Genomic DNA, 19,304 nt, shown 5'->3' on the forward strand with positions numbered 1-19,304 from the left:
CTGAAGTGGGTTGCCATGCCCTCCTCCAGGGGAGATCTTCCCAACCCAGGGATCGAACCTGGATCTCCCGCATTGTGGGTGGATTCTTTACTGCCTGAGCCACCAGAAATGCCTTAGTGCATGTATTTCCCTCTGCCCCTACTCTGAACACATTTAATTTGTTTCCAGTTCTTTGCTCTTTACAGAAATTCTGTCCTGAACATCTTTTTCATATACATGTATCTTTACACAGTCATCCTAGAATTTCTGAAGGGCAGATTCTTAAAAGGGGAATTTCTAAGTCATAGATTGTCTTACATTTGAGATATACACAGGAGGAAATTTTATGTCATCTTAAGACTGTACAAATATTCTTCAACATAAGACTGGAAAAGTCCCTCCTTCCTCTGTGGCAAATCATTTGAATTTGAGGGATGTGGAAAAAGAAGCTTCTCGAGGTGGTTACTACTGAATAACACATGCCATCTCTGAAAAGGGACCAGTCAGGATCACTGTATTTTATTATTAAATTTTACTTATTTCATCACAAGTATTTTATCTCAGGAAACTGCCTAGAATCACTTCTTTAATTACCCTTTATTTATTATTGAACCAAAACAGGAACATGTAATTTTTGATGGTGTTGAGAAGGGCCTTTATTAGAACAGCACTGGAGACCCACTGAAGCAAAGAATTTTTATTTTTTATCTTCACATCTAACAGTTCTCAATACCTTTGAAATGACTCTAATATGTGCAATATAAAATTTTCAAAATCTGAAAAAAAAAGAATGCTGTAAAGATAAAAAGACATGGACATAATGAATATCATGTGTAACCAGCTGGAGACCTTGAATGTAACCCTACAGTGTGTATTTCCTATTTCTTTTGGCTGAGTTTTTCCATCTAAATTCTACCATTTTTATATAAATTGATCTACTTCCTTCAGCTGATGGAGTAGTAATTAATTTCTACTTTTCAAAAATGAAATGCATTTGGTAAGTGTCCAGAAAGAATTAGTTCTGCCATATACAGGTTACACGTATGGAGTCTGGAACCAAATAGACTGGATTTAATCCCAGCTCTGTAAACCCAGCAGCTCTACAGTTCAGGTAGATTACTTTAACTTTGTCTCAGTTTCCTCATCTGTAAAATAGGGATAATGGTATTCCCTCACTCATGAAGTTAGTGCAGTGGTTTAATGTGTTAATAATGTCAAGTTCTTAAAACAGTGCCTGGGATGTAGGAAGTATGCAAGATACTATTGCCATTACTCTGATTAATGTCAAAGGGAATTATCAAATATTACTCATTAATCAATAGGGAGATCATTTCCTAGAGTTACTAACATTATATATATTTTTTAACATTATATTTTTAATGTTAAAACTTTCAAAGCATTTTCTTACTCTCAGATTTTTTTTTCCTTGGAGGATAATTGCTTTACAATGTTGTGGTGGTCTCTGCCATATGTTAACATGAATCAGTAATAACTGTGTGTGTGTGTGTGTGTGTGTGTGTGTGTGTGTGTGTCCTCTCCCTCTTGAGCCTCCGTCTCCCTGACATCCCACCCATCTCGGTCATCACAGAGTGCCAGGCTAGGCTCCCTGTGTATAGCGGCTTCCCACTAGGTAATGTTTTACATATGATAGTGCGTAATATATGTCAGTGCTCCTTCTTCAATTTGTCCTACCCTCTCCTTCCCCCTCTGTGCCTACCAGTCCTGCCTGTACATCTGCATCTCCTTTTCTTCTCTGTAAATAGGATCATCAGTACCATGTTTCTAGATTCCATAAGCGCTCAGATTTCTTTCCAAAAGTGCATTCTGTCTGCTCTGATGAGTTTTGCTCCCTGTGCATGTTCTGGTGTGGACAAAAGGTAATGTGTCTATGTGTTGTGTGGTTTGGATAGAAAATTCACAGGAAAAAAACCGCACAATGATTCCAGTTTTAAGGACATGAGAATAAAAAGGGCTAGGGTAGGAAAACAAAACATTTTTAGCAGACTGAGATTATAATTGTGATGATTATTTCTGATGCTATTCCATCAAATTAGGGACTTGCTCAGGCCCAAGATGAAAATTCATTTTTCTTCTATGGGTTTTATGAACTGTGTTTCAGGTTGTTGGTTCACTAACAAGCTAATTCAAGTGTTTTCTGATGTTTTTGAAAAGCCAGGTTTAGCCACATTCCCTAACTTACTTTGTTTCCACTTTCAGAGCTCCTATGGATATGGTGACCTGTTCTCCGACACGTGGAAAGCATTTACTGATTATGATGTTATACATTTGAAAACTTATGACGCCAAAAGGGTACTGGAAGCTTTACTGAAATGCCTGTAAATAACTGTCATTATCAATGACTCACTCATCAAATGAATATTTAATCTGGGTTTCTATGAGCTATTATCATTGATTTCTAACTCCTTAGTTTCTTTGTAATAACTAGAATTGTCATGATTATTTTAACCACGTAGCTTTTAAAAACTTTTCCCCATAACTTTTCTGAAAATACGAATGCCATTTGATTGAAATAATTAGCTAATCAAAATATTTTAATGCAAAATAGAGATTAATTTTTTCTATAAAAAAATTGCTGTTTTGGTGTGAAGGATGCAGATTGTAATTCTCTTACCTTTTAAAATATCTCCATTCTTAGGTATGTTTTAAAGAAGCTATTTTTTCCTTACTTCCCCGGATGAGATACGGGCTATTCTATAACACCCCTCTGGTAAGCATGTCATCTGTGGTTGACAGTCATATCCAGAGAATTGATTCTTGGTGGATTTTAAGATAACATTTAAAAGAAAAAATTAAATTTTTTTTAATTGGTGGAAATTTGCTTTACAATGTTGTATTGGTTTTTGCCACACAACAATGTGAATCAGTCATAATTATATATATATATGCACATACACACACACATAGTTTTATATATATATATATATGCACATACACACACACACATAGTTTTATGTATATATATATATATATACACACACACACACACACACACACATATACACATCCCCTCCCTTTTGAGCCTCCCTGCCCTCCCCTTATCCCACCCTTCTAGGTCATCACAGAGTGCCAGACTGGGCTCCCTGTGTTATGTAGCAACTTCCCACTGTCTGTCTGTTTTACACGTGATAGTGAATGTATGTTATTGCTGCTTTCCCAGTTCATACCACTCTCACCTTCCCCTGGTATGTCTGCAAGTCCATTCTCTGCTAGGTTCATCAGTACCATTTTCCTAGATTCCATATATCCGTTAATATATAATACTTGTTTTTCTGACTGACTTCATTCTGTATAAGAGGCTCTAGATTCATCTACCTTACTACAGCTGACTCAAATGCATTCCTTTTCATTCCATTGTATGTAGGTACCACATCTTTATCCATTCATTTGTTGATGGACATCTAGATTGCTTCCGTGCTTTGGCTATTATAAATATTGCCACCGTGAACATTGGGTATATGTGTCTTAGAATTGTGGTTTTCTCAGGGTATATGCCCAGTAGTGGGATTGCTAGGTCATATGGTAGATGACCTAGACCCGGACTGGTGATGGAAGTAAATTCTGATGCTGTAAAGAGCAATATTGCATAGGAACCTGGAATGTTAGGTCCATGAATCGATGGTAAATTATAAGCGGTCAAAAAGGAGATGGCAAGAGTGAACATTAACATTTTAGAAATCAGTGAACTAAAATGGACTGGAATGGGCGAATATTCTTTGAAAGAATTGATGCTGAAGCTCCAATACTTTGGCTACTTGATGCAAAGAACTGATTTATTTGAAAAGACCCGATGCTGGGAAAGATTGAAGGCAGTAGGAGAAGGGGATGATGGAGGATGAGATGGTTGGATGGCATTACTGACTTGATGGACATGAGTTTGAGCAAGCTCTGGGAGTTGCTGATGGACAGGGAAGCCTGGCATGCTGCAGTCCATGGGGTGGCAAAGAGTTGGACTGAGCAACTGAACTGAACTGATGATAGATTTATTGCTAGTTTTTCAAGGACTCTTCATACTGTTTTCCATAATGACTGTATCAGTTTACATTCTCACCAACAGTGTAGGAGGGCCTCGTTTTCTCCATGTCCTCTCCAGCATTTATTGTTTGTAGATTTTTTGATGATGGCCATTAAGATAGTACTTATGTATAACTTGAGAACATCTTAAATAGCAATGCAGAAATTACTCATTGTAATAGGAAATATTGTTTTTTATTGTAGATTTCTGGGTGTCAAAATACCGGGTTATTCAGGGCATTTTCCCAGCATGTACTGCATAGACTGAACATCACACAAGAGGGTCCCAAGGTAATGGCTGCGTTATGGTTTCTGAGGTAGGCTCGACTTTTCACCCCCTGATAAAAGTCAATATCATCTTTACAGAAAAAGGAGATCATCAGCAGACAGTGTTTTCTGGATTAACCAGAAATTCTGACCTGGAGTAATTTGAAATCAGATGTCAATAACCTAGGAAATTTTGATAAACTAAGAGATAGTGGAAGAATGTACTTTTTTTTTCCTTTTCCTTTCCCTATCTCTTCCCTTCCTCTCCCAAGCTCTCACCCAGCCCACATATCCTCTGCCCCCAAATATACCCAAACAGAAGTAGTGTAATGAATGCATTTTGCCTTCTGTGGCTAAAGTGAGTACATTTTTATCCCCTGGGAGAACTGTGAAGAAATCAGGCTAAAAGGAAAACAAAAAGTCCCATAAAGATGTCCTTATTGAGTTTTATCTCTTGGTGAAAATCCCATTTTAAGTTTTATTTATTTGTCTGTCCAGGCATACACAGCAATATTTTGCCTTTTTCACAGGGTGGAAAAATTCGAGTGACCATTCTCGCACGGAGCACAGAGTATCGGAAAATACTGAACCAAAATGAGGTCAGTTTTTGGTAGGCATTTTTAATAGTGACATATTGAATTTAACTTCCTATGAGTAATGTGCTTTTTTTTTCATATCCTACTAAATGCTTTGGTTTGGAATTATTAGCTTTTAGAATATTTTGATGGCTGCACCCAGTTCATTTATTAGATTTCTACTGGAAATCATCAAGCCAGACATTACTAAATGAGCCCTGCCTTACTATAGACGTTCCTCTGCACTAACTGAGAGTGGAAACAGAGACAAAACTGCCCGAGTCCTGCCTTTGCTGCCATGGATTGCCAGGCGTTTTGTCTCTGGACAAACTAGCAGCTGAGCGAATATCTTTGGGCAGATGGTAGATGGAGTGTAGCAAGACTGTGGCCTCCAGCAGCAGATGAAGTTGGAAAAGTCCTTATCCTTTTCATGGGTATCTTAGAAATTGTTCCCCTTTTATGCTTCCCGACTCATTTCAACAATGTCAATTCATAACTTATACTTAATTTCAACAAGATTGCAATGGAAGGCTCCCTGCAACAGCAGCACAGGGCAATGTGCTTGCAATAGTAAGGTTTCTAGATGTCTGGAAAAGACAAGGATTGTCCCCTAGAGATTCCACAAGGAGTGCAGCACTGTGTACACCCTGATTTCATCCCACTGAGACTTCTGTCTCTGTGTGTCAAATTTCTGTGCTACAGAACTGTAAGAGGATAAATTGTGTTGTTTTAAGATGATAAGTGTGTAGTAATTTGTCATAGTAGCAAATAGAGAGGCATGAAACTGACTTCTTTATTTATTTGTAAATCACTCTGGCTGCAAGAATAGAATCAGGGAGATTGATTAAGAGCTGTTGCTCCGATAAGAGCTTAGATGAAGGGGAGGACAGGAGGGAATGACAAGATAAATGGTTTCGGGATATATCTTGGAGATAGGGCCTATGACACTGCGTGTGGGAGTGTAAAGTTATAGCCTCGGTGAGGCCAGGAGAGGTAGTGAGGATCAGGCATGAACTCCTGGACTGTTAGCCTAAGCACTTCAGTGGACTTGAGATGGGAGGGAATTTGGGGGCAGCTTTTGATGGGTAAAATGTTTGGCACAAGTTAATTTGGATGCCTAAGAGGCTGATCCAAATTGTGTAATTAGCATCTCTTTTTGAGACACATATGGATTATGGAGGACATGAACATATGGTGTGATGAGGCATCGATTGTAAGCTCTGTGGATGGAAGAAATGAACAGCGTGTGTATGTATGTTTTAAAGACCTGGAAATAAAAATGTATCAAGTAATGCACTGAGGGGTGGACAGATGAGATGCGTCATTAGTAGGCAGATGAGTAGTACTTATTGGAAAGGTAGCACGTTTTGGATGCAAGTATGTGCCAAGCATGTGTTCCCTCTGCCTGTCCTTCAACTCTCCAAGCAGACCAATAATATCAGTGTTTTATTATTGTTCTCCATTCTAAACGAGAACACTGAACCTTGGAGGTTAAAAAAACATGCCCAAGTTCACCCAGCTGGTGAGCAGAGTAACGGGGCGGGGTGGGGGAGGGAAGGGAGCCTACTTCATAGGCAGAGAACACTCCATAGCTGTAACCCAGCTTCATGGGGGCGGAGGCTAACCACTTTCCTTCCCTGTCCGTCGGTCAACTGCTGGAGCAAAGTCCAGTGGAAAGGTGCCACCAGTGGGTGCTGCTCTGCAGCCCTCCACGTTCTCACATCCAGCCCCGCAGGTTGCCTGGATGCTCTTGCCCTAAGGCAGGATTTGGTCATTTAGCTCCAACCCCAAGCCATCGTGTGCCCAACTGGTTGCTTTGCTCCCAGAATTGGTGTCCCTGAACTCCCAGGCAGAGAAGAAAGCACTTTTCCCTTTTCCTTGACTCGTGAATAGATAACAAAACCTAGATACCCTCTTTAAATGATGGTTCATGCAGTCTTGCCCAGACTCAAGGTTAGAGCAATCATTCCGGAAGGGATATGGCCATGTCTCTGGTCTGACTAGAAATCATGGAAAAAAGCACACTTCCTTCGGGATCCTTGGAGACATGTGACTCCTTTTAAGTAGGCCCATCTCATTATAAGACAGGGGCTCATGCCCTCTGATTAATTCTCCCCTGGAAAGTGGAATTCTAATCTCTCCTCACTCCTTCAATTACTTGCTATAAACAGTGTATCTGTGGGCGTCCAGGGACTGGCCACTGAGAGAAACTTCTACTTTATAACTCTGTGAGTGTGTGATGGGGGATGGGATTGGATTTGGGCCACTGCTGGTTGCTTTTTATAAGCGATAGACTGGAAGTGCACTAGCGAAGAACGCAGGTTCTGGGGTCAGATGACCTAGATTTAGTTTTGGCCCTGCCACTTGCTATACGGGAGATCCTGGGAAAGTTGTTTACCTTCTCTAAGACTTCAGTACATCATTTATGAAATGGGTATAATATAATACTTCCTTGGTATGGTATTTGTGAGCAGGAAGTGACATATACCTAAAGCACTTGGAAATGCCAGCATGATTTCAGTGCAGAGTCAGTGATGCTTCTGTACCTGTTGTTGTTGCAATCAGAGTGTACACATGAGAAGGCAGGATACAAATACAAAATGCTTCTGAAAAGCAGTGATCCGAGGTATTGGGTTAAGATGGCTTATTTGTGAGGGACCTAGAGAACCATGGCGATGCTTTTGATGTGATGATGAATTAATCGAGCTTAGTTGTTTTCTCTTTGCTAAAAGTATAGTTGTTTTTCTATGTAGAGATGTTGAAATTTTTTTCTGCCAGGAGTTTAGTATTTTTGGTGGATGAGGTTCCAAAGCACTAGGTGTTTGTCTGAAATGATATATTGGGTAGGAAGAAAATTCTGAAACAAAGTCGGTGCCCAGTGAATACAGATTGAAAGTTGAGGGACTAACTATTAGAATAACGGTAGCTAAAAGGTAACATTTCACGTGTGTCTATGACAAGCCCTTTGCTTTTATGAATTTTCTCCTTTCATCCTCATAGCAGCCCAGTGCAGAGCAATTTTAGGAAGGTGGTATGTTCCTCCCTAAAATGCAGAGGTGGAGCCTGCACTTGAACTCAGTTAAGGTTTAAAACTGAAACATATGTGTATGAAAATATAAAGGGGATTTAATACTTGAAACATAACTTTACATGAAAAATAAGAAATTTGAGGACTTCAAGGTAAATAAAACTGAAGAGAAGGAAGGAAAAGAAATTCTAAATATATTTCTTTTTTCCCCCAGCTTGTAAATGCACTGAAAACAGTATCTACATTTGAGGTCCAGATTGTTGATTATAAGTATAAGTAAGTAATAATCCAGTCTTGGGCAGATCCTGTCCTCTTTGGCTTGGATGAAGGAGGAGCCTCCTCATCCTTTGGCGGGGAGAGGAGGGAGGGCTTTGTGAATGGGAGGTGTTGGCACTGTGGATCTGGAAGGGACAAGCAGATACCATCAGTGAATGAAGTGGGCAGGTGAGGACGCCAAGTCTAGTGGGCGGAAGTTCTTCCGCTATGACAGGCCTGATGTTGCCACACTATCCCTTTTTAAAGAGAAGTGATGAATCCTATTTTCATTTGAAATTTCTGAATTTCTAAAGTCAGCAACTGGGGAACTTCCCTGGCGGTCCAGTGGTTAAGACTTCACCTTTTAATGTAGGGGCTGCTGGTTCAATCCCTGGTTGGGGAGCTAAATCCTACATGCCTTGTGGCCCGCAAAAATCAAAACATAAAGCAGAAGCAATATTGCAACAAATTCAATAAAGACTTTAAAAATGGTCCACATTAAAAAAAAAAATCTTAAAACTAGCAAGTACTTCCAAATTTTAAAAAATGGCATAAATCTGAATTGCCCTGTTAGCAGCTGGGTTTCATCTTCTGGGCTAAGATTAGTCATATGGAAATAATTTGAGGTTCATTGAACAGTATGAGGTTTAAAAAAAAATCTTATAAAATATTTACATTTTGGGGACTTCCCCAGTGGTTCTGCCTTCTAATGCTGGAGGTATGGGTTAGATCCCTGGCTGGGGACCCAAGGTCTCACATGCTGTGGGGTGAGGCTAAAAATTAAAAAGAAATTTTTTTTTTACATTTTCTTTAAAATTCTAACACAAGTAAAAAGTTAGAAAGATAGAATTTACCATTTATGTAGCCCCTGTTGATACACATACTATATCATATGTTATATGTTATGTAACCCCTGTCTACGTAACCCCTGTTGATGTAGAAACTATAGGGCTATAAAAGTGATACATGTTCTTGATTGAAAAAGTCAAGCAGTATAGAAAAGTTCCAAAGGAAAATGAAAACTTTTCTCTCTCCTGTTCACCCACCCACAGTCATAGTGTTGTTTTCCACATTTAACAGCTTTTTTCTGTGTTAAAAAGTACACATTTACCAACATACAGTGCCTGACATGGTTCGGTTTAAACTTATTAGTAAGCCTGGGCATTTAGCACCTCATTCGTTACACGTTTGTTCATTTACACAAGTCTTTGTCAGGTACCTGCCATGAACGGATCACTAGGCTTAAAAGTAGGAAGACAGTTATGGAGGAAGCATGGCCATGTCCCAACAGCAGACACTAAGTACAAATAAATAGCAGTTGCAAGAACAGCAGCTGTTTGTTGAGACTTAGTCTTTTTTCCCCCCAACGTTTAAACTTTTTATTTTGTATTGGGGTAGAACCGATGAACAATATTGTGGTAGTTTCAGGTGGACAGCAAAGGGACTCAGCCATACATATACATATATCCTTCTACCCCAAACTCCCCTCCTATCCGTGGTGCCACATAACACTGAGCAGAGTTCCATGTGCTGTATGGTAGGTCCTTGTTGGTTATCCATTTTAGTATAACCGTCCATACATGATCTTCCCAACTGTCCCTTCTCACCAACAGCCATAAGTTCGTTAATCTAAGTCTGCGAGCACTGACACGTATTCTTAATGCTTTCCTTGCTCTGGCTCATCTTCCTCTTTCAAGAGTCTTGTGAAGTTTCTGAAGCTATTTCTGTCTGACAGGTGACACTAACCCGATGATGGCAATCCTCACTGCCACCTGAGGAAGTGCAGAGGCAAGAAGAGAGCCCAGGGTTAGTGACAGTAAATTCAGACCTTGCCAACCTGAGGGACGCGATAGAAACATAATAGTTGAGCTTTGTGAGTTTTGGTCGATAGGCATTTCCCAGAAATGACCAGTCACAGATGTGTTCCCTGGACAAGTGCCCCTTGTTCCCCTCAGTGTCAGTGGGCGTCCCGGGGAAACTGAGGCACACGTACCTCGTGTGAGACGCACGTGGTGCCTTTGTCTTCCTTCCCTCGTGCAGGTGCGGGATTTCTGTTCCGTCCTGAGAGGAAGCTCTTCAAAGAGGAGAAGCTGATGAAGAGGAAAGTTGCTTCCCCTTCTTCGATGCAAACAGATCTTGTTCATTTATTTTTCTTCACTTTGGGTGGGTGGGACTCAGAGATTGGATTCTATTTTATTTATCAGAGTATTAGACTCTGTCCAGCATTTCTTCCCAGCCTCACTTCAGTGAACTTTTTTGGCTGTTGTTCTTGTTGTTCAGTCACTCAGTGGTGTCAGACTCTTTGTGACCCCATGGACTGCAGCACGCCGGACCTCCCTGTCCTTTACCATCTCCTGGAGCCTGCTCAGACTCATGTCCATTGAGTCAGTGATGCATTCCAACAATCTCGTCCTCTGTGTCCCTTTTCCTCCTGCCTTCTGTCTTTCCCAGCAGCGGGGTTTTTTCCAGTGAGGCAACTCTTTGCATCAGGTGGCCAAATCAAGAGGCTATTTAGTTCCTCTTTGCTTTCTGCCATAAGGGTTGTGTTGTCTACATATCTGAGATTATTGATATTTCTCCCAGAGATCTTGATTCCAGCTTGTGCTTCATCCAACCTGACATTTCACATGAGGTACTCTGCATATAAGTTAAATAAGCAAGGTGACAATATATGGCCTTGACCTACTCCTTTCCCAGTTTTGAGCCAGTCTGTTGTTCCATGTCCAGTTCTAACCGTTGCCTTTTGACCTGCATACAGATTTTGCAGGAGGAAAAAGGTGGTTTGGTATTCCCATCTCTTTAAGAATTTCTCACAGTTTGTTGTGATCCACACAGTCAAAGACTTCAGTGTAACCAATAAAGCAGAGGTAGATGTTTTTCTGGAATTCTCTTGCTTTTTATATGATCCAACAGATGTTGGCAATTTGTTCTCTGGTTCTTCTGCCTTTCTAAATCCAGCTTGAACATCTGGGAGTTCTTGGTTCATGTACTGTTGAAGAGAATTTCGAGCATTACTTTGCTAGTGTGTGAGATGAGTGCAATTGTGCGGTAGTTTGAGCATTCTTTGGCATTGCCCTTCTTTGCGATTGGAATGAAAACTGACCTTTTCCAGTCCTGTGGCCACTGCTTAGTTTTCCAAATTCGCTGGCATATTGAGTACATCACTTTCACAGCATCATCTTTTAGGATTTGAAATAGCTCAGCTGGAATTCCATCACCTCCACTAGCTTTGTAGTGATGCTTCCTAAAGCCCACTTGACTGCACATTCCGGATGTCTGGCTCTAGGTGAGTGGTCACACCATCGTGGTTATCTGGGTCATGAAGATCTTTTTTGTACAGTTCTTCTGTGTATTCTTGCCACCTCTTCTCAATATCTTCTGCTTCTGTTAGATCCATACCATTTCTGTCCTTAATTGTGCCCATCTTTGCATGAAATGTTCCCTTGGTATCTCTCATTGTTTTGAAGAGGTCTCTAGTCTCTCCTATTCTGTTGTTTTCCTCTATTTCTTTGGACTGTTCACTTAGGAAGGCTTTCTTATCTCTCCCTGCTGTTCTTTAGAACTCTGCATTCAGATGGGTGTTTCTTTCCTTTTCTCCTTAGCCTTTTGTCTCTCTTCTTTTCTCAACTATTTGTAAGGCCTCCTCAGGCAACCATTTTGCCTTTTTGCATTTCTTTTTCTTGGGGATGGTTTTCATCACTGCCTCCTGTACAATGTCACGAACCTCTGTCCATAGTTCTTCAGGGACTCTGTCTATCAGATCTAATCCCTTGAATCTATTTGTCACTTCCAGTATATAATCATAAGGGATTTGATTTAGATCATACCTGAATGGTCTAGTGGTTTTCCCTACTTTCTTCAATTTAAGTCTGAATTTTGCAATAAGAAGTTCATGATCTGAGCCATAGTCAGCTCCCAGTCTTGTTTTTGCTGACTCTATAGAGCTTCTCCATCTTCAGTTGCAAGGAATATAATCAATCTGATTTCAATATTGCCCATCTGGTGATGTCCATGTGTGGAGTCGTCTCTTGTGTTATTAGAAGAGAGTGTTCGCTATGACCACTGCTTTCTCTTGGCAAAAGTCTGTTAGCCTTTGCCCTGCTTCATTTTGTTACTCCATGTATCTCTTTACTTCCTACTTTTGCATTCCAGTCCCTTCTGATAAAAAGGACATCTGTTTAGGGTGTTAGTTCTAGAAGGTCTTGTAGGTCTAGATAGAACCATTCAATTTCAACTTCTTCGGCATTAGTGGTTGGGGCATAAACTTGGATTACTGTGATACTGAATGGTTTGCCTTGGAAATGAACTGAGATCACTTTGTCGTTTTTGAGATTATACCCAAGTACTGCATTTCGGACCCTTTTGTTGACTCTGAGGGCTTCTCCATTTCTTCTAAGGGATTCTTGCCCACAGTAGTAGATATAATAGTCATCTGAATTAAATTCTCCCACTCCCGTCCATTTTAGTTCACTGATTCCTAAACTGTCAATGTTCACTCTTATCATCTCCTGTTTAACCACTTGCAATTTACCTTGATTCGTGGACCTTTTGCCTCTTACTTTCGTTTCAAAGTTTGCACATCTTTCAGTGTCTTGAATTCAAAGACCAGCACGCATAAAATTGTGGATTCATCTGTTGCACAGGCAGGAAAATGCCCTCATGGTATCTGAGATAATTTTAGCGGTGCACAGATGTCAATTGAATAACTCAAATCATGCAAGCAAGAATTTGTTTTATTTTTGAAAAGTTCTTGTATGATCTTAAGGAAATAGTTTTCAGTTGGTTGCTAAATATATCATAACATCACTGTAATGCTTGCTAATTCCACTTTTTTAAAAAAGAGTGAGCCTTGGGATCAGAGCTTTGCCTTGTAGTGTTACCTACCTACCTTGGAATAATGTTTTTTAGCTTGATTATACCCATTTTTACAGTTTTATGTCATGTGTTATTAGTCTTCCATTTAAGACAGGTATAAAAGTTTCCTTCTAAAATAAGAACATGCAAGTTTTAAAGAAGGCAAGCTTAACTTAGAAAAAATGTTTATTTATTAAGTAAGCTGTTAGTTATGGAAGTAGGCTTGAAATTGGCAAATATCATGAAGAAATGTACTTTTAACTGGGAAAGACACTTGTATAAATGTTGTTACCATGAATCGTGAGCTTACTCAACTCAGTACTTTCCCTCTCCTCCCCTTTCTTTTGTTGTTCATTATGTTCACAGGGAACTTGGGTTTTTAGATCAGCTGAGAATCACGCATAACACAGACATATTTATTGGAATGCATGGAGCTGGTCTTACCCATTTGCTTTTCCTTCCAGACTGGGCTGCGGTGTTTGAACTGTAAGTATTTGGGGACACTTTAATATTGAGGTAGCTGATAATGCTTTTTCTGCTTGCTGAGACTTTCATTCAGAGCCTCAAAAGGCTTAATTATTACAAAGAAGTCACATCATATATACATCTAGAAAGAAAAGAAAAAAAGACCTAAAAGTTTGAAGACTGCAATTAGCATCCTTAGCGAGCAAATAACCCTTTCCTCCCCCATCTCAGCAGGATTCAGGAGATGTGAATCTGTGGTTTCCTTCCTCTGAGTGCATTCCTGTGTGCTTGTCAACTGAAAGCCTCTCCCTGCCATCAGTGTAGTGACTGTGTGAAAAGAGAACCTGTGTGTTGCATACCCATGTTCATGGCAGTGTTATCTTATTAGGCAAGTGGTGGAAGAAACTCAATTGTCCATTGACTATGGAACGGGTAAATGAAATGTGATGCAGACACAAACGTACCCAGTGGAATACTATTCAGCCTTACAAAAGAAAGAAATCCTGTCTTGTGCAGTGACAGGGATGAACCTTGAGGACATTATGTTAAGTGAAATGTTACTCTGAAAAGCACGAATACTGTATGATTTCACTTTCATGAGGTATGTAGAGAAGTCAGATTCATAGAGACAAAAAGTAGAAGGGCGGGTGTCACGAACTGGTGGGAGAGGTGAAGGGGGACTTAGTGTTTAATGAGGACAGAGTTTCACTTTTGCATGATGAAAGTGTTCTGGTGATTGGTTATAACAGTGAGCTGTATGTACTACTGAACTCTACACTTAAAATGGTTAAGATGGCAAATTTTATGTCGTGTGTTTTCTCTTAAAATGAAAGAGAGAGGGTTTGAGTATCTGTACTTCTAGTGAAGAACACAGCTCCAAAACATAAGCCACCCTCTTTGCCTGGTGCTCACAGGCACCATACAATTCCATGGGCCTGTTTGATTCCATATACACACACAGGAGACTGAGGCCTCAGGTGAAAGTAATTTTCCCACAGCGTTGCTCTAACTCGGTGGGTGGTTGTGGAGACATGGACCTCTCTCCTTTAATAATTCTACTCTGGATACCAACCGTGATTACTGTTAACGGATTCTTCCCCTTGCATCTAAATACCTTGATTTTGTGGTCGTATTTCAAAAATAACTTGGCATTTAAATGAGAGACTATTTAGAAAAAAAGTTGTCATGAACTTTCAACACCCTGAAAAACCTTTAAAAATAAATATGTATGTTAGAGAAATAGCTAGATAATTGTGGGTTCTGTTTTAGTTCTTCCTTTCTCCCTGAGAGAGAGGGGCGGAAAGAGGAAAAGGAAGGAAGAAAAGAAATGTCACTGAGACATTTCAGTCCTTGGAGGTCAACAGTCCTGGGATCAGTTTCTTTTGGAGAATGTGTTACCCACCCACCCCAAGGCCATGTTCATATGCACAAGCTGGGGTTATTAGGAGTTAATATTAAGTTCACAGGCCTGTTGATAAAAATCCCCTCCATTCTTTAATCCTGTTCTGGTTTTTGAAAGTTAAGATGATTTAGTTATGAAAATATTTAAAAAATAATGTTTCACTCTTGTGTGTGTGTGTTTCTATAAACCAGTTTTATTTATCTACCATACTACAGTTCACTCATATAAATCATATAATTCAGTGCTTTTAATATATTGACAGAGTTCTGCAACCACCACCACAATTTTACAATATTTTCATTGCCCCTCAGGGAAAATCAGTCCTCTTCAGCAGTTACTCTCATTCCATCTTTCTCCCAGCCCCTGGAAACCACTAATCTCCTTTCTGCCTCTGTAGATTTACCATTATGGACATTGCACAGAAGTGGAATCATGCAGTACGTGGGCTTTTTCTTACTGGCTGCTTTCACTTAGTGTCATGTTTTCAAGGCTCATCCATTTTGGGGCGTGGATCAGTGCTCATTCCTTTTTATTAGCATAATTCCTTGTATGGTTATGTACCATGTTTTATTTATCCATTTGTCAGTTGATAGACATTCAGATTCTTTTCACCTTTTGGCTATTGTGAATGCTGCTGCTATGAACATGAATCTCTCTCTCTTTCTTGTTTACTGTTTATACAATATTTTGCAAGAACATATTTGGGAGGTGAATTTTTTTCCCCAAAGAACTGTGGATTGGTCAAAAATCCCAGGCCAAAGCCCCATGTACAGATGTCCTTGTGTCCTTAGGTACAACTGTGGAGATGAACGTTGTTACCTGGACCTGGCTAGGCTGAGAGGTGTCCACTACATCACTTGGCGAAGGCAGAACAAAGTCTTTCCTCAAGATAAGGTAAAGTTCAATGACAGAACTCATCTTGTTTTATTTTTTAATTGGCTTAAAGTGTCTAATTAAATTGCAAATTGTCTTTAAACTTCAATCCAAAGATAAAACTGTTCTCTGGAATCATAAGTTGTTATTTTTTATATTTGCAAACTTGTGGGAGAGGGGAAATTAATTATTCTCTGTCTTTATGTGGAAAAGTGACCTTCATGAAATTTGGGACTAGAGAGATCTGTTAAATTATTTAGAGACGGGATCTGCAAACTGTAGACCAGTGGGCTATATCTGGCCCTCCACTCATTTTTATAAATAAAGCTTTATTGGGACACAGTCCTTCTCTTTTGTTCACATGTTTTCTATGGCTCCTTGAGTACTCCAGTGGCAGTGTTGAATAATTGTGGTGGAGACTGTGTGGTCCACAGAGCTGAAGAAAGTACATGCTATCTGGCCTATTACTGAAAAAAATTGCCAGCCTCTGATGTAGAGCATAAATTAAAATAGTTGCTTTGATCAAAGTGAAATAATTTTCTTCTTGTTCAGAAAATCACATCCTTAACAGCTTACAAATTTGTCTTTTGCTATTTTTGCAGGGCCACCACCCAACTCTGGGGGAGCATCCAAAGTTTACCAACTATTCTTTTGATGTAGAAGAATTTATGTACCTTGTCCTTCAGGCTGCAGATTATGTATTGCAACACCCAAAGTGGCCGTTTAAGAAAAAACATGATGAGTTGTAAATCTGTTCAGTCTTTTTGCCAAAAGGGAGTTTTTGAGCAGTCCTGCACCCAGACTCACCTCACAGTTAAATAGGTAAAACAGCCTGTTATCTCCTAGCCCCAAATCATCTTTTTGTTTTTTAAAAAAAAAAATACCAATACAATGCCTTCAGGATATTACTTATGTCTTTTATAGCTTTTAAGTGTTTTGTTTGATTTTTGTGTCATTGCTATTTATCAAGATACTATTTTGCACTGAAAACTTTACTTTTTATAGTTCAAAAATTGGGCCTGGGCTCACTGGTATCATTGAGCTTTTTTCTTAGGGATGCCAAAGTTTGCAACTTTCTTAGTTTTAGAATTTGTAAGTGTTTTTGTAGAATACCATGAGATCATCATTTTAGAGGCTTCCAACTTGATAATGATATGTTTGAGTAAAATCACAACTCATTTATTTGCCATAGTTTGTTCGTAGCACTGTTCATAGTTGGACAGGAAAACATGCAATGCACACACACACACTACTGTTCATAGTTGGAAAGGAAAACATGCAACACACCCATGCACACATGCGTGCGCGCGCACACACACACACACACACACACAGAGTTGTGGTTTTCAGTACCAAGCTATAGGACTGTGTTATAGATCAAACAGTATTATAAATAGATCTATTTTATTCTTATCAGAGTCCAAACGAGTTCTCTGTTATATCCTTATAGTCAACGGCAGGTTATATTCATCCAGAACCTGAATAAATCATGCTGTTTCCTGAATTCATATTCATATATTTCATATGCAAATCATGTTTTCCCCACGTGTAACAACCACGTATGATAAAAGCAAATGAGAACATTCTTTAGAACGGTTTTATGTATCTTCTAGCTGGTTCCCACCGGCTCTTTCTTAGCTGTGGAGAGCATTTATGTATGAAACAGTGGTTTCATTGTGCACGTATTTGTAAGTGCATATACCTGTGTGTATCCGTCTACCTCTTTTAGCATGAAACTATTCCAGTGTTTGATTTTGCAAACTTCAAGTTAGCCACAAGTAGAGATTTTTTTTCCCCTATAAAAAAAGTAAAGGCAAAAAAGGGTAAAGACACACGTGAATTAGCCAGTTCAAAATGAGTAAGAAGCCATAAGAGAGTGTCATAGATTAAAAAGTATCTGACAGCCACCCCTACTCCCTCAGTGAGATTCACTTCTTACTATTTATGAACCTTCAATTTAGTGGTTGGAAACCACGGTTTTATTTTATTGCAAAATGTGAAGTTTACATTTTATTAACACTGAGTAATCTCATTTAGAGACTAGCAACTTCTATTTTTTTAAGTAAGGGATTAACAAAGTACAGCAGAGCTAAAATTTTTTTTATGTTTTAGAGTAGTTAAAAGAAAAAAGAACATACAGCAGACAAGTGACCTGAGAATCCTAAAATGTTTATTATCTGGACCTTTACAGAACACATTTGCTGACTTCTGCTTTAAAGGATTATCAACAATCTTCTAGAGTTTAGGAATATTTATTAAAATATCTGTAAATGAATTAATGAATCACTGTAGCAGTAGCTTTGATTTGAGACCTTTACAATATTTAAAAAGACTTACAACATGACTTTTGAAATGATTGGTGTTGCTGCTGTTCTTTGTCCAAAATACTGAGTAACCGCTGAGAAGATCATTCACGTGAAAGGAATTGTCAGGGCTATGTTGCATGTTTAGTCAGGGAGGCAGAAACATCTAAAAAAAAATGGCCTGAAAAAAAAAGGTTTCAGCATTTATCTTCTTACCTCATTTTAAGAAGTGTTTGGCAATGTGATTCTGTAGATGAGCAAGAATTTTAGACATTGAAAACAATTTCATAATAAAATGTTACATTTGCATATTTCACAAAGAAACAGTACGTTTTATAGAAATGAGAAAATACGCTAGGTACTTTATGTAATTCACTTTTATCAGACTTTTTGATAGAAGCAAAAGAAGGTCTTCAAATTGTTATAAAATTTTAAATGTAAAGACTGCTCTTTTTATTAAGTCTTTGAAAGAGATGCATGTCATTGTTTGTACATTTGGGATATGGCTTTGGAATAAATCTTTTTATATTTTATTTGAACACCAGACTATTTTCAGGATTTTCTGTGTCTGAATGTCAGATGTTTGCCTTTTTTTGTGTGTGTGCAATCTGGTCACTCCAGATTATATGAATTGAGTAGGTCACTGACAATTCAATTTAAGGAAAAGTTGTACCTTATAATTATTTAGCAGTTTATTATGTGATGCTTTCATGGTATATTGCATAATCTGTATAAACTCAACTTAGTTGTTCCCATTTTTTAATGTGACAAAAGTCAGATGCTGTTTAGGGGACCTCCCTAAAGATCACATGGCTTCTGATTCCACATCTATAGTCCTACATTTATATACCAGATTATGTGGTAAATATTGATGGTGCAACTACTGTGTACATTTCTACTCTAGGTTCTGGGGATACAGAAGTGAGATGAACAGAAAAAAGCCCTTGTCTTCATGGCCCTTGTGTTCTGATGGAGGAGACAGATATTAACATAAATAAAGAAAATATACTGTGTGTTGGATGTTGATACAAGCATGGTATGGACAAAACTAAAACAGGAATGAGGGCTCTGGAGCTCTGGGGGGAGGTAGAGTCCAGCACGCTTAGGTAGAGGGTCAGGGAAGTCCTTGTTGAGGTCACCTTTGAGTCAGGACTTAGAGTACTTAAAGGAGGAAGCAATGTAGATAGCTGGCAAAGAGTATTCCAGGATGATGGAATAGCATGTGCAAAGGTCCTGAGGCAGGAGGGTACCCAGTATGTTTGAGGAACAGC

General features: G+C 39.1%; 1 protein-coding gene across 3 annotated transcripts in view; it reads left to right on the forward strand.

Moving 5' to 3' along the window:
* EOGT (EGF domain specific O-linked N-acetylglucosamine transferase) overlaps positions 1–18,572 on the forward strand; it is a 43,505-nt gene extending 24,933 nt beyond the window's left edge. For all 3 annotated transcript variants that reach the window (XM_019984982.2, XM_019984981.2, XM_070776332.1), the window contains exons 10-17: positions 2,197–2,289; positions 2,636–2,707; positions 4,216–4,302; positions 4,809–4,877; positions 8,096–8,157; positions 13,357–13,476; positions 15,649–15,751; positions 16,333–18,572. In XM_019984982.2, coding sequence (XP_019840541.2) covers positions 2,197–2,289; positions 2,636–2,707; positions 4,216–4,302; positions 4,809–4,877; positions 8,096–8,157; positions 13,357–13,476; positions 15,649–15,751; positions 16,333–16,479 — 753 coding nt within the window. In that variant the 3' untranslated portion in view covers positions 16,480–18,572. The remainder of the gene's footprint in view (positions 1–2,196; positions 2,290–2,635; positions 2,708–4,215; positions 4,303–4,808; positions 4,878–8,095; positions 8,158–13,356; positions 13,477–15,648; positions 15,752–16,332) is intronic.
* The last annotated feature ends 732 nt before the right edge of the window (positions 18,573–19,304 follow it).

The sequence above is a fragment of the Bos indicus genome, chromosome 22, assembly GCF_029378745.1.
Source record: "Bos indicus isolate NIAB-ARS_2022 breed Sahiwal x Tharparkar chromosome 22, NIAB-ARS_B.indTharparkar_mat_pri_1.0, whole genome shotgun sequence".
Classification (NCBI taxonomy): domain Eukaryota; kingdom Metazoa; phylum Chordata; class Mammalia; order Artiodactyla; family Bovidae; genus Bos; species Bos indicus.